The sequence below is a fragment of the Sinocyclocheilus grahami genome, unplaced genomic scaffold (genome assembly GCF_001515645.1).
Source record: "Sinocyclocheilus grahami isolate Dianchi unplaced genomic scaffold, SAMN03320097.WGS_v1.1 scaffold991.1, whole genome shotgun sequence".
Lineage (NCBI taxonomy): Eukaryota > Metazoa > Chordata > Actinopteri > Cypriniformes > Cyprinidae > Sinocyclocheilus > Sinocyclocheilus grahami.
The window spans coordinates 702,604-718,884 of NW_015506170.1; the positions used below are offsets into that span (position 1 = coordinate 702,604).

General features: G+C 38.8%; 1 protein-coding gene across 1 annotated transcript in view; it reads left to right on the top strand.

Annotated features, from left to right (window-relative positions):
- Nucleotides 1–15,452: 15,452 nt before the first annotated feature.
- Nucleotides 15,453–16,281, top strand: part of LOC107565268 (GRAM domain-containing protein 1B-like) — a 34,724-nt gene continuing 33,895 nt past the window's right edge. The window contains exon 1 of the mRNA XM_016250488.1: nt 15,453–15,785. Within this exon, the coding sequence (XP_016105974.1) occupies nt 15,763–15,785 (23 nt within the window). The 5' untranslated portion in view covers nt 15,453–15,762. The remainder of the gene's footprint in view (nt 15,786–16,281) is intronic.

Below are 16,281 nucleotides of genomic sequence, written 5' to 3' on the forward strand. Positions count from 1 at the left end.
TCTATACCATATTAAAAAGAATTTGAAACCGTATTTTCCGCTTAAAACGATGAGGTATAGCATATTTTACATGAAATATTGTTATGCACTTTGGTGTTGCGTAATTACTTTTAAACTTTGCTTTCTGATACAGTCAGATGCAGTGCTTAAGATTTGGTTTCTTTCCTTAGAGTATCAAAGGTGTCATAATGCCACATTGCAAGTTAATACAAAAAGTGCTGTGGCAGTATTATGGTAAAATGATTGTAACAGATTGTAGTGCAATAGTACTGTCATAATACCATGGTAATTTGATAAATACTACGGCACTGAAATTCATGTACCACACTTTTTACATGAAATGCCCCAAAATATGCCCTGGTATTACTATGGTACCAGGTCCACAAACCCTTTGGTAGTGCCATGGTACAGGCGGAGATACAGGCATTAAATATAATCCATTGTACACCAAAATATGTGATTCATATGCATTTTTAAGTGATTTCTTAAAAAATAAAGACGGTTGATGGCCTCATTTTTGAACCTTACTTTATTACAGAAAGTTACAGGTCAGATATGTACTGTACAGTTTATGCATTGTGGTACAGTGTGCACATTTCCGGTGCACTGCATGTGGGGGACATGGTAGGATTTGTTTTGTATATAATCTCAGTCTAAGAATGCAGAACTCATATATTTGGCATTTATTGCTAAGGACAAGACCACAGAGACTTATTTTTATAAAAAAAAAAAAACACTGGCCATCTCCGGTGGAGCAGTAACAGGAGTGATCTAACAGTGTGTGGCAGGTTACTAACCCGTCATAGGGGTCAGTCAGCAGATTGTGTGATGTGTTGAGCTGGCAGATGGGCAGCCCGTGAGTGTGTGTCTGCTCTCAGTGGGTTGCGGCTTACTGCACTTCCTCCTGTAACATGAACTCGCTCGCATGTTTACGCCTGACTTCCTTACACACGCCTGAAATGCAGCGCTACATGACGCCTGTTATATTAACACTGACACGCATGGCTGACTCTGAAATGTTTTATTAGAGACATATCCTGAGGAATCAAACTTCCTAGATGTTTTAGATAAGAGTTGTTGTACTTTGAAAATATACTGTAATTGTCAGAATGCTAAACTTCCCTTCTAGTGAAAAAAGCATCTATTGAAATTATTGAAGTGGACTTTAGGGGGGAAAACTAAATATATATTCATTACCAGTCAAAATTTTGGAATAATTAATTATTTTGTAATAATTATTGTCAAATATTATTATAGTTTAAAATAATATATTTTAAAATGTAATTTATTTCTGTGATGGCAAAGTTGATTTTCCAGCAGTCACTACTCCAGTCTGCACTGTCACATAATCCTTCAGAAATCATTCTGATGTGCAGATTTGGTGCTCCATTATTATTAATTATTATTGTTGCCCAATTATTAATCATGTTTCATATTCTAATTGAAAACAGTTTTTGCTGCTTAATATTGTTGTGATAAATTTTTTTCAGGACTCTTTGATAAATAGAAAATTCATATAAACAGCATTTATTTGAAATAAAAATCTTTACTGTCACATTTGAGAAATGTAACCAGTCCTTGTTAAATAAAACGATACATTTATTTTTATTTTTTTTAATCTTACTCATCCTAAACGTTTGAATGGTAATATTAAGCAGCAAAACATTTAATGATTTTGCATGAATTATGTTTTGCACTTCTGTGACTTAATTAAATGTGTGAATATCCAGTGGGGTAATTTGAGGTGAAATCTTTAAATTAAGGTGTGATCATTAATGTTCATTTCACAGTGGTTTTACAGTAATACTCCAGAGCAGAGCAGAGCAGGAAAGAGCATGTGTGTGAGAGAGCACATATGTCATTTTTGTTTCCTATTGAGTCTGATTTATTTGCATTTTTATGCTATCCTTTCTGTGAAATCTTTGCTATAAAGTCCTCATGTTTTCTGTCAACTCTTGTGTGCATGTTTATGTGCATGTGTAGGCTATGTCCACCTAGCACAGTGGTTCTCAAACACTTCAGCTCAAGTAGCACCTCTGATCAACTCAGAACATTCAAGAACAAGAAAAGTACACCTATGTACTTCCAGCAATCCAACTTAAAAAAAAAATCAAATAAAACATACATTTTTATTTCAGAGTTTGAGAACTGCTGACCTAGTAGACCATATGACCTTCCTCTGACTTCTAGGGAGCTATCCTGGTTTTCTGGACAGAAGGTTTTTGAAGGAAATCTAAAAGTCCCAACATGTCAACACTGAGCTGTCTAACTGGAAGTGCTGAACTTAGCTCAGCCCAGGTGTGGACTCACTGAGCTCTTTGATCTGCATCTGTACTTGGTTCTGGACTCATGTAAGACTGAGCAGAAGCAGAATCATGTCAGAAACCCTCCAGCTGCCCGCGCTGCAGATCCAGGGCCCGGTAGATGGGGAGTGCAACGGATGCGAGGTGGATTTGGCCCTATCCAGCTCTTCCAGCCCCTCTCTGCGGCGTAAGCGCTTTAAAATGCGCCGTATGAAGAACGTCCTGAGCGAGAAGGAACAACTTCAGCGTTCCGGCTCCAAGGAGTACCTGCAGCTTCCGTCCATTGAGATCACGCCGTCCAGCGACGAGGACGCAGCGTGGTCGAGCTGTTCGACGCCCAGCACCTCGCCCCAACGGAGACGCTTCCTCCTGCGCAAGTGGCTGAGAGGAGGCGAGAAAAAAGAGCACGGCAGTGAGAGCAGGTCTGTATGAGCACGAGACCGAACTGTCTGAGTCTGAACCCTCCACCCCGACCCCTCTGCACTGCCTGATCTCAGCACACAAACCCATCCATTCTCCATTCCCGCTGTCCATCATGTTGAAAAAACCAACATATGCTGCTTAGGTATGTTTTGAAGCATGGCAGCTGGTTTAAGCTGGTACTGAGCTGGTTATAAGCTGGTTATGCACCAGCATATGCTGTTTTTTTTCAACAGGGTGTGCACCACTTCATTAGAGTCTTCGTGTGAGCTTGCTCTACTACATTAGCCGTAGCAGAAAACCTTTGTGTTTTTGTGTGGGTGTGTTTTTTTCATCTTCTCTGGAGGGACTGAAGTCTCTGCTGTGACATTTATAGGCTGGAGGGAAGAACAAGCGGCCGCCTGCTGCTGCCAGGAATGCTGACAGGAGTTTGTCGGGGGACGTCTTAAATATTCATGACTTTCACTGGCTGCTGAGAGGAGGCGAGAAAAAAGAGCACGGCAGTGAGAGCAGGTCTGTATGAGCACGAGACCGAACTGTCTGAGTCTGAACCCTCCACCCCGACCCCTCTGCACTGCCTGATCTCAGCACACAAACCCATCCATTCTCCATTCCCGCTGTCCATCATGTTGAAAAAACCAACATATGCTGCTTAGGTATGTTTTGAAGCATGGCAGCTGGTTTAAGCTGGTACTGAGCTGGTTATAAGCTGGTTATGCACCAGCATATGCTGTTTTTTTTTCAACAGGGTCTGCACCACTTCATTAGAGTCTTCGTGTGAGCTTGCTCTACTACATTAGCCGTAGCAGAAAACCTTTGTGTTTTTGTGTGGGTGTGTTTATTTCATCTTCTCTGGAGGGACTGAAGTCTCTGCTGTGACATTTATAGGCTGGAGGGAAGAACAAGCGGCCGCCTGCTGCTGCCAGGAATGCTGACAGGAGTTTGTCGGGGGACGTCTTAAATATTCATGACTTTCACTGGCTTTTAATAGACAAAAATACAACATGCAGTATATATGTATGTGCTATGACCTGAACATTTACTTCAAGCAGCTTTAATAATAGCTGAAATTAGACTTGAAGTACACTACCAGTAAAAAGTATGGACACACTTGACTGAATTTCTGATTTCTGATCTTGAAAATTTATAAATAAATTATTAATTTATGAAATAGAAATCGCTGAAGTAAGATTTGAGATGCTGTGCAAAAATTCTGATTATATTTTATTTTCTGAGCGAACTATTCTGCTTACCAAGGCTGCATTTAGTTGATCAAATATACTGTCAAATGTATTATTGTGAAATACTATTACAATTTAAAATAACTGATTTCTATTCTAGTATATTTTAAACTTTGGCAAACTGAATTTTCAGCAGCATTACTCCAGTCTTCAGTGTCACATGATCCTTCGGAGAAATCATTCTAATATACTGATATGTTGCTCAAAAATTATTATTATTTATGTTGAAAACAGTTGTGCTGCTTAATATTTTTTGTGAAAACTGCAATGCAATTTGAAGGATTCTTTGTTAAAGACTTTAAAGCATTTATTTGAAATACATTTCTAACAATGTAAAAGTCTTAACTTTCACTTTCAATCAATGCAATGCATCCTTGCGGGAACAAAAAGTATTAATTTCTTTTTAAAAATTTGCTTTTTTATAACTGCATAATTTGCATACTTAAGTTTGTCATTTCATAAATGTCATGACTTTACTATCATTCTAAAATGTGGAAAATACTTCTAATAAAGAATGAGTAGGTGTGTGTAAACATGTAACTGGTAGTGTACATTTATGATTTAGAATTTGTATTCCAACGTGTAGCCGGATGTTTGACATGACTGACATGAATCTGTTATCGCCTGTGTACTGTAAGCTGTCAGGTGTTTGCTGGTAGAAAACCCTTTTAAATAAACCAGTGGTTACCAGTGTAGGGCTCTGTTATGTTGATCTGTTAGGTTGTTTTCTCACCTGCTTCCTTTTCATGCAGCATGAAAGAACCCAGGGAACCACTTTTGTGGTCAAATGCACAGGATGTTTTTCTGTCATTTCTTTTCTTAAGTGTACTTTGCACACTGTACATTGCACTTGATAATCATGCCAAGGTTTACTGGTTAAATGTGTGTATTGTTGTGTTGTTTGAGTTTATAACACTCTTGTCAAATAGGACACTCTGCTGTCCTCTAGTGGAAAAGACTAAACATATCCTTAAAATAAACATCAAACTATGTGCACATTGTGTCTTGATCTTGTATGTCTTGTTTGAGCATTTTTTGTTATTGTAATTAAAAGACATCACTGTGTGTCCAAACTCACCTTCTGTTTTCTCATTCTCAGTATCTGGTGTGTGTGTGTGTGTGTGTGTGTTTCTTGTGTTGTGATTGTAATGTGACGCTCTGTGTTACAGCAGTCAGCAGAGCAGCCTGCAGAGCAGCCATGAGGAAGAGTCCACACGCTACCTGAGCCCCAACACCCGTGACGAGAGGTACACACTCTGGGCTGCTTTGCATGTCATTTTCATTGTCTGTAGGTTTTACTTTTTTAAAGTATTTGGAATTGAGGCATTTATCCCACTCGTCTAATATTTATGCATTATGCCGCTCTCACCGTAGTTTCCTTATGTGTCCAACGGGTCAGTTGTTGGTCAGCTCACAATCTGGCTGAACCCAATTCGTATGCTTATAACTATTAGCTTGTGAACATGTGTATCGTATGTGATATATCTTATCACAAGTGGCTGTGAGCCATATTAGCATAGATATGAAATCTAAAAAAAAAAAGTCAGTATACTGAAAATGTACTTTGTATGATAGCCTGTTTCAAAAACAAGAAACCTAAAAAGTTATTTTGACGTTACTTCTTATATGCTGCCTTATTTCTCATGATGGACCCTTTTCACATTTCCATGGTTCTCAGAAGTGGAAGATATCATAGTTGGGTGAGCTTTTGCATCATTACAGTCTATGAAAAGGGTCCATTGCAACTATCAACTGTGACTTTAATTTATACAATGCAACTTTGTACCTCATAATTTTCTCATTATTTTAATGAGAAATTATTTCATAATTATTTTAATTTTCTCTTTGTTTTCTCTTACAATGCGACTTTCAGTGTTGGGGAAAGTTACTTTTAAAAGTAATGTATGCTTGTGTATTTTATATAACGAATAGTGCGAATTGGGATTCCATCCTTTGTTACTTTTTCTCTTGTCAGTCTTTGTCGTATAATGGCAGACGCTGAAAAGGCTGACATGATATGAACTTCCTGTAGGCAGCTGGTTTTAGTCTCAGTGTGGTTGAGAAGTATCTGTTTTTGGTTGTTCATGTTTTGCTTATGAAGTTGTTCTTCTTTCTGTGTCAAGTTCTGCATCTGTTGTCTGGTTTTGAGTCTGACCACAGATCTCACCGTCTGTATTGTGCCATCTCAAAAACAACTCTTGCATGTTTCACTTTCCCATGGCAGGGCTGCAGAACAGCCCATTGCGTCTTCTGAGACTATATTTTCATCTCAGAAATATCATGAACTGAACCAGGTGCTACACATTTTGAATCAGCGAAGCAAGTTTTGTGGTTAAAGCTTAGATTTTTAGCTGTGCTCAAATGTTCTTGTTGAGCCCAGCTGGCCAGAGAACACGCCGATCCTCAGCTGGAATATCATATGAAATTTTTTTTCATCTCCAGGCTTCAGGCGCTTGTTCATTGGTGCTTTTATTGGACCTCTTCGAACACACTGTTTCTTCTGGATTTATGAAACATGTCTTGTGAACATCACTGTTTGTACATTGATTAATTTTGTGTTTGTTGCTATTAAAGTTCATGAGCATTATTTACTATGCGTTTGTCTGAAAAGAGGTCATGTGTGTGTGTGAGTCTGTACACGAGTGTGTGTGCATCTCTACACCTGCTAAAGTCAGTTTGTTAAAGTCAGTATGCACGCAGTTGCCAGCAGCTCATTTTTGTGCACTCAGCAACCTGATTTCAGCTTATTTTTAAATCAGTTTTGTGTTGTGACGTAAAAGCAGCTAATGCTCATTAAAGGTGAGGAATGTTCAGCCTGTTTGTGTCCCATTAGGCTGAATTGATCACAGCGAAGTACTCAACTCTCATTTACACACATACATATACATTACAGGCTCCCTTTTAGTTCGCCAGTGTGAATTTGAATCGAATTGGCCAGATCTCACAGGATGTTGAATTGGAATTTGAATTTGCAAATGTTTTATGGAAAAAAAAAACATGAATTTTGTCCTTAATTTAGACTAATTATACTTGTTTTTCATGGAATATACATTATTTTGGAACTGAACTATAAAACTGTCAGTGCTGTTAAAACAATTAAAGGGATAGTTTACCAAAAAATGAGAATTGTTTACTCACACTGATGTCTATTCAAACCTGTATTTTTTAATAAAAAAAAAAAAAAATTTAATAAGATGATGAAATAAGAACATGAAATAAGATCATTTGAGAAATGTCTTAGTATTTTTTACACAGTGGAAGTCAGTGGTAACCAAAACAGTTCATTTTCATTTTTGGGGGAACTATCCCTTTAACATCAATAAATACAAAATTTAAGATTACTTGAATTTCAGTTGGTCACATGGTTTTCAGTAGGCCTACCTATAAAAAAATAAATGTTGAAAATATGTTTTAAATTATTGTGTTAATATAATTAATGTAATACAATTAATTTAGTAAAAATGTTTAATATTTTAATATAATTTATAAATTAATAATAATTAATGTAATAAAATATATGTGAAGTAAACACACATTTCCATAGATAATACATTTAAGATGTTAATTATTTACAGTAATTTCATCAAATGTTTCTGGAAATTCCCCAGTATGTGTATCAGAAATATCTGAATTCCAGAAATAGGGAATTTGTGATTTCCAGGCCTGGTCATGAAAAAAGGTTCTTAAAGGGTTAGTTCCCCCAAAAATGAAAATTCTGTCATTAATTACTCATCCTTGTGTTGTTCTAAATCCATAAGACCCTATTTAATCTTCGGTACACAATTTAAGATATTTTTGATGAAATCTGAGGGCTCTCTGACCCTCCCATAGACAGCAAGGTAACTACCACGTTCAAGGTCCAGAAAAGTACCAAGATGATCGACAAAGTAGTCCGTGTGACATCAGTGGTTCAACTGTAAAGTTACGAAATTACGAGAATACGTTTTTGTGCAAAGAAAACAAAAATAACGACTTTATTCCACATTTTCATCTCCACGTGTTCACGACAGTACCATGTCGCCAGTACGCGAGTGTGTGGCGGCACTGACCCAGATCGAGCATAATGACGTCATCACGCCGGATCTGGGTCAGCGCCGGTGCCTCCACATGCTCGCGTCATGGTACTGTCGTGAACGCACGTCCAAATTAGGGCCAAGCTATAATAAAAAAAAATATTTATAAAACCATCTAGAGATTAAAGTCATTATAATACGAGATTAAACTCGTTAAATTTCAAGAAAAATTTCGAAATAAAATGTTGAGAATTATATAATTAAATTTCGAGAAAAAAGTCTAAATAAAATGCTGAGAATAAACACACTCGTGTCATGTTCATTTTATCTCGTTGGACAGTGTTAGTCAGCGTCTGCAGTGGAGTAGGTCGTAGAGTAATGCTCGTGGATGTAGCATATGTGATCGACCAGAGTTTGAATCTGCCTTTTGCCGAGCTCGCTCTTCTTCCTTTTTTCATCACATATCACATATCATATTATAATGACTTTAATCTCGAGATGGTTTTATTTTTTTTATTATTGCTTGGCCCTAGTCCTCTTCCATAGGAAACCTGGATTATTATGATTATGAAAATTACACGACTGCTTGAATGTCTACATCCTTAAAGGGGTCATATGATGCGATTTCAATTTTTCCTTTCTCTTTGGAGTGTTACAAGCTCTTGGTGCATAAAGAAGATCTGTAGCAGTTGCAAAGACTAAAGTCTCAAATCCAAAGAGATATTCTTTATAAACGTTAAGAGTCAGCCACGCCTACCTAAAACGGCTCGTTCTAACACGCCCCCACATATCTATGTCACTATTTGGGCGGCGTTATGCAACTCTTCCCACATCTTCACGCAAAGAAAGAAGGCATAACTTTTGTTCTCGCTGTAGTATTGTTGCCGCCGCCGCCATGTCGTGAAGGCGCTGTGTGCTTTGTTGTGAAAGCGAAACTACTTTGTTTGGCCTTCCAAAAGAGGACGATATCGCTTCGTCATGCCTGGAGCTGATCCATGCTGGTCGTTAAGGAAATACATCAACTGTGCACTGTGGATCGCCGGATCGGCTTTCACCATGGACGACGCAGAATCCAGCCTGGGGTCGTCACATGTGGTTGTCTCAAGCCCACCGGCCTCCGCTCATTACACCAAATACACAAAATAATGTTATTTTTAGCAACATCATATGACCCCTTTAAATTTAAATTACAAATCCTACTTGGCATCCTACTTGCCAATTTGATTCAGGTTCAGCCGAATCAACAACCAAAACATACTCGCCTTATCACATCTGTCTCTCTCTGGTTTTGAATTTTGGCCAGTAGTGTGCAATCTCTCGCATGTCTCTGAGACTCTGATGGTCATATTAGTGTCTCTGCTGGTGGTCTGACTGCTACCACTCTTCAGGTGAGAAAACAAGCTGTACTGATCCACGGCACACAAACTGAGAAAACGCAGGATCTAGGTCACCGCCGGACAAGACACGGCCCGCACAGAGAAAAAGAGAGAGAGAGGGAACAAGAGAGAGGAGAGGAGGGGGTGAAGTGAGTTTAGTGAAGAGGAGTCCTCATCCCGCTATTGTGTGAACCGTGTGCAGGTCCACATGAGTTTAGAGCATCATGGTTCAGAGCAGGATTTTATCATGCACCTCACCCGTCAAAATGGGCTGTCACCCACGGGTGTCCACGCTCAGGAAAAGACTGCATTTTCGCCGGGATCCGTGAGTACTTTTTGTGTTTTTGCCTCTAAAATGGCTCTTGAATGGTGTTGTGTACAGACTGTAATTGGCAGGCAGAAATTCATGGTCAGTTGATCCAGCCTGAATTACTGTAGCAGATACAGTTTCCTGTGATCTATTGAATTACGCTTCAATCTTTCACAGTAGAGACTTCAAGACGATTGAAAGTTGAATAAAACTCCTGATTAATCAATGTATTGCTACATATGAGCCATGTTTGTGTTATAATAATTTGTTCTTCAGCAGCTTTGAACCGAAAGTCACATATTTGTGCATTATTTGCATCTATAATGCCTTTTAATACACACTGTTTTGCATTATTGCAAATAATTGTAATACATACTGATTCTCGGTTATGGCTTTTAAATGTATGCATTGCAATCCTGTGATCAAATGTGTTTAGTTAACAGATTAAAGGTGTAGTTAGACTTATGGAAAAATATAATGCATAACAATGTGCATTATAAGATATTGAACTTATGACTTCAGTGTTGCCGTCACTGTCCTTTACTGTGTGACTTACTGTGTGTAGTTTAGACAATTTAAAATGTTTCAGTATCATATGAGGTTTCAGTAGTTCACCCCAAAATGAATATCTTTCATTATTTTCTCACTATTGTCATTCCAAACCTTTATGACTTTTTGTCTTCTGAGCAACACAAAAAGAGAAATTTAGCATAATGTACTGAACGCCTTCTTCCATGCAGTTACAGTGTACAGTTACAGTACAGAAGAACTGTTTTATTATCTCATAAATTCTTATTTCATTGAAATCATATGTGAACTTTTCAGAGAATTGAACTTGGGATATAATGCACAATTCATATGGACTGCTTTTAAGTTGTTTTATGGTGCTTTTTTGCATTTTGGAGCTTAACAGCCCCTGTCCTCTTCACTTTCATTATATTGAAAAGAGCAGCAAGGATATTCTTCAGAAATTCTGTTTTTGTGTTCTAAAGAAGAAAGAAAGCCATACAGGTTTGGAATGACATGAGATTGATACAATGAAGACGGAATGTTCATTTTAATGGGTGAACTATCCATTTAACATGCTATACAGAATGAAAGTCACACACACACACACACACACACACACACACAATTTAGTGAGAGGATGAGAGAGTGACAGAGTCATGTAATGTTTTTCTGGTCAACATGAGCTCAGGGTCACTGTGTCCCTGTCACAGTAACTAGACTAACTAGATCTGTTTCTCTTCAGGCACAAAGCTTTGAACACAGATGCGTGTGTGTGCGCATATGTGTGTGTGCACTAGTGTTCCTGTTCTTTAATTAGCAGTCGTTTAAGGCAGACTTATTAACAAGGAAATCACTCTGCCTGCCTCACTCTCTATTCCTCTGTGTATTTAAGGTGAGATCAGACCTTGTACATTGGACAGGGTTTTTGTTTTGACATGATCAGCAACATTCTGAGTTGCCCTTTTTGCTATTGTTTATTAGGAGATGCTTATGCTGCAAAAGAAAAGTGCAGCAAGCCTATAACAGGAAGCATACATTATTCACTGCTTTCTCCCCCTTAAAAAAACTTCTTGCTATATTTAACATTTCATATTTCCATGTAGCTTACAGATATCGTGGCCATAAAAAAGTATATGGATGCCATACTTTTAAAATGTCTGAATGTCATGAGTCATCTTCACACAGCCCAGTTAAGGCTTCTCAGTGTCTGCTCAAAATTTAGTGTGAAGACGCAATACTGCATTAAAGCCAGTCTAGATGCCTGTTCTGACCCTCTAGTATACAGTTTTAACTGCTGTGTAAATGCATTTATGCCACCTCTAAGCAGCGTTAAGCAGTCTGTGTAAAGACACCTAAATGTCACTACAGAAGCACTTCTGTGCCACATTTGCAGGCGATATGGCCAAAAAAAATACAAATCACGATAAAATGTGTTCAAATCAGTTGATATTGATACTTATCACGATAAATTTCACATTTTATTTCTTTAAATTTTAAAGGCAGATTTTTGCTCCTAAGTGAAAGTTGTAGAAACCAGACTGTTAACTTTGGTTTTAAATAGTGGTCGATATGAGATTTTTAATGGCCGATTGGCCAATATGAGGCTGATATAATATATGTAATTGCAGTAAATGAGAGACAAAAATGGGTGAAACTAAATGAACATTTATTATGCATAAACTTTTATTAAAACCTAAATTTAAAAAATGTAAAGAACTGAGGTTGCATTTAGTGCAGCCTTTCCTTTATACGTTTTATAACCCACTCAATCTGGCAACACTGGTCAACAGCTTGTCTTTCAAAATAAAAGTCTTGCATAAGAAAAACATTTAGAATGACGTTTTTTGTTATTGATGTTGTTTCTTTGACTGTACACTCCGCAACCCACTCAGAACAGTCTTGCGACCCAGCAGTTTGCATCATTTGCATCAAATATTTGAAGGTGCCACTGTACATTCTGTATATGAACACTTACAGTAGATCAAGAAGTTTAGATTTGTTCAGTATTGAGTTTGAGATTGATCTCCACTTCAAGATAGTGGCCATCAAAATAGTTGTAGGATGTGGAAGCACATTATTGCTGGACATTGTTCCTGTAATCATTTCTCAGGCTGCTCAATGTGTCCTGGTTGCCTCATTTGTTCTTGTGTTCTTATTTAATTGACCAAATCCCTGTGAAAGATGTGCAGGCCATCTTTCATCTGAGATTAGACAGAAACCTGCAGCAGCAGTGTCCTGTTACCAGAGCTGATGATTCATCAGATAACTGTAGACTGATGTTATCTAACACCCCAATCAGATACTGCTCTCTCTCTCTCGCTCTCTCTCTGTTGCTCTTTCTTTTCCACTGAGCTGTAAACAGAGTCCCGTCTCTCATAGTAAGCTCATGTGCACTTCTGACTTACTGTTAAACTGACTCTTTCCTCTGCCATACGTAAACTGAGTCCTCTCTGGACATCTGTCTGTGGGCACTGAGTCATTTTACTTGCTGATTAAACTAACTCTCAGAGTCCTTTGGGTTCTTTGTCAGGAAGAGTGGGCAGTATGAAGCCAGTGAAAGTAGGTCATGAGCGACTGATTGAGTTCTCTTTCTTGTGTGGGATTCACCAGTGCTGCTGTATTAATCTCAGTAAAACACCAGAGACTTTAGTCTTTGCATCGTAAGTCATCTTTTCAGTAATCTGTGAGGTATGAGTATCTGCATGGAATCTGCACTGAATTCCACAGATTCCATGGATTTTGAGCACAATTCATTACTAAAGTTCTACATATCTGTAAATCTGTACACATCTGTGGAGCTTTCTGCACACACACACACTTAATATCCAGCGATATAGTCGACTTGATTGCACAAATACTATTTAAACTGAACTGAGCTGGATGATGACATCAATTAATTCAATGATGAACTGCCTTTAACTGAAAATTGAGTGTTTACTATTGTCCTTTTGCATTATTGACACACTATTTTCCTATTTAATACTGTAAAGTTGCATTGACACAATTTGTATTGTTAAAAGCGCTATATAAATAAAGGTGACTTGACGACTTGACACACACACACATTTTAATAATTTTGCTCTCATATTGGCATTATATCAGGAATTGCCTCTCTGTTTAAAAAAATTATAATAATAATATCTTCTAACCCTCTGTGCTCTTTTCAGTGGCATAATAATCTGTGTTGTTTTTGCTAGTCAGGGTTGTGTGCAGTGCTTGGGTTTGTTTATCTGTGTGTGTGTGTGTGTGTGTGTGTGTGTGTGCACGCAGGGATTAGCTGCCTCACTTCACTTCTCCAGTACCCTCACTAACCGAGCCTGACAGTCACCTCATCACCTGACTCCTCATGCTCACTTCTCATTGGCTGGCTCCTGTCAGCCTCCATGTGGCAGTGAGATCAGTGATGCCGAGAGGGCGGGGCTATGTGGCAGCTGTCGTAGGCCGTTGGGCCGCGAGGGTAAACATAGCAGGACTGGACCCACAGAAATAAACTCCAGCCTCCAATGGCCTGGTTCGTCAGGAGCCAGAGATCCTCATCTGCGCTTCTCCACTCAGACCCCCAGAGACCCAGCAAGGGCAAAGGAACATGAGCAACCGATGACGCAACCGATTATTTCACATCAGCACTGACCTCCACTGGGTGCTGGGAAATTCTAGAAGCACTGCTGATGAAACAATATAATTTACAATGATTTTTCCATATTTTAACATATTCCTTACTTGGACATCATCTGCCTTTGGGACAAGTAATATCACTTATCAGATCAAAGGATATAGTTTGTGCCACATTATATAATTTAATCCCAAGGTGGAGTGAACATTGTCCATTTTTTATTTTGTCAAATTTTGTCTTCACAAAACTATACTCAAACATTTTATTTCCAGATAAAATAGTTTTAGACGGCATGCGGTGTGTTTGGTTCACATTCAGAGCCTGTGATGGAGCTGTCCATTCAGCACCACAATGACATGCACTCACTCTGATTGGCTAATGCTTTTACAGGGACTCATTCTGATTGTCCAATCCTCTACCAATCAGAATCCTCTGCAGGACTGGAAAATGGGAATTATATGGCCATTTTTGAGGTTTAATAGATGTGTTTGGAATCTTTGTAAATGTGCATGCGTGCTGGTCATTTTAGTCAGAAATAGTAGTCAAACTTTCAGGGGTGTCCTCATTCTAGTCTCTTCAAAAACCCCAAAAAGTGTCTCTTTATTTATCTTTCAATGCAGTGAAATTTACTAGTAATTTCTGAATGAAAATTGTTTCTACACCTTGTTTTTTCTGTGTATGTGTGTTCACACTGACAGTGATTAAATCAGTGAAAGTCTGTGTCCTGTTTTTTGTTACTGGGTGACAATCACACGCTTTACTGTCTGCACTTCCAGTGGTAGTTTCTGCAGTGAATAACTATGTATTTGCATAGATTTTGTTACATCGCCAACAATTGCTATCCCTCATGTTACCTCAAATCACTAACTCTCATTGAAATTTATTTCTGGTCACACTGATGCTGCAAATCACTGTCAGTTTAAGTACTCCTTGTGTATTTTTGTTCATATGTGACTGTGTGATTTTGTTGGTACAGAAACACATTTTCTAACCTCAAAAATAAGAGGGAAATGATAAGTTAGAATGCTATTCATACCCAAAAACCCAACTCTAAACCTAAAATGTTATTGGTTGATATAAATGTTGTTCTGGGACCAATAGGGATGCTAATTCAGGAACATCTCTTACTTTGCAAAATCATGGTCACTGTATTAAAGAGTGTCTGGAGTGGAGACTGACTCAGCAGAGTCTTGTCTTTTATACTCAGTCAAATCTGAACGTCACATCCCTCAAAATATGAGTCTGCACTGAACACTTCTGTTGCTCTTTACTGACAAATTCAGCCCTTTTTTCCGAACACATATCAAAATATAACAGATGTTTATGTGTTCAGACAGCTTGTGGATGTTTCTGTGACCTGTGGGTCAATGGGATCAGAGAAACGCTGCTAGCCTATACACGTGACTAGATATTTACCATAATATCAGCAGTGTGTATGTGTGTGGCATATAGCAGCTCAAACTGGAATAGAACAAAACACCAAACAATACATTTCTCTCATCCTCACACACACACACACACACACACACACACACACACTCTGTTCGAAGTTTTTACCATCCATCTGTATTAAGGGATTAATGGACCAGCTGTCGACTTCCTCATAGTCCCTCACACACAGCAGCAGCAGTGAGACCAGACAGGAATCTCTTTGAGTCTGGAAGGAAGCAGGGGGGAGTGGCCTTAAGGATCTGAGCATGCTCAGTGAGAGCCGCTCATGCCCTCATCTGCAGAAAGAGAGAGAGAGGCTGCTGCATTTCAGAGAGGTGCACATGAGCGCTTCACACACAGGATGTGGAAGTATGGCTGGCCCGGCACTTTCATGCAGAATGAGGCATTCTGAGTCGGGCTGATCACCTGTGCTTGGGATCTCCCGAACCGACCCGGATTAACATCCAGCTCGGGATGCCTTGGGAAAGGCGGCCCGTGAAATGGGAAGATGACACTGTGGGATCAGGACAGCCTGTACTGCACTAATGAAAGGCTTCAAGCTCGCCTGGTAAGATAGAAAGACAGATTCCACCGGTCTGTCATGGTCTGCCTCTCCTCTCTGTGCTGTGCTCGTTTCTGTTTACCTCTTATTTTAGTGTAGCAGGAAAGAAATTTTGACTTGCCATGCTCATCCTAAACACCTGCATTGTGCTGTATGCGCTCTGAATCTGTCGCTGTCAGAGATCTGCAATGACGTATTAATGTCCACTTGTTTACATCAACCAAGTACAGTGTCGACTTGGTCTGATGACTGAATTAATTCTCCATAGCTCCAAGCGATTTGCAGGCACACAGCTGAGGCCGAGATGGTTGACTTTAATGTTAAACTTTTATTGGTTATGTAACAGTGCCCTCTTAGATAGTGTTGGATAGTGGAAGCTTATTTAGGGGTTCTGAGTTCAGGACAGATTAATCTTTGAAGTGACAGTGTAGTTTTCATGTGATAATATCTTCATATTCTTTTGGAGTGTTCTGTATTGATACTAAATTCAGTTTCTCCTTCT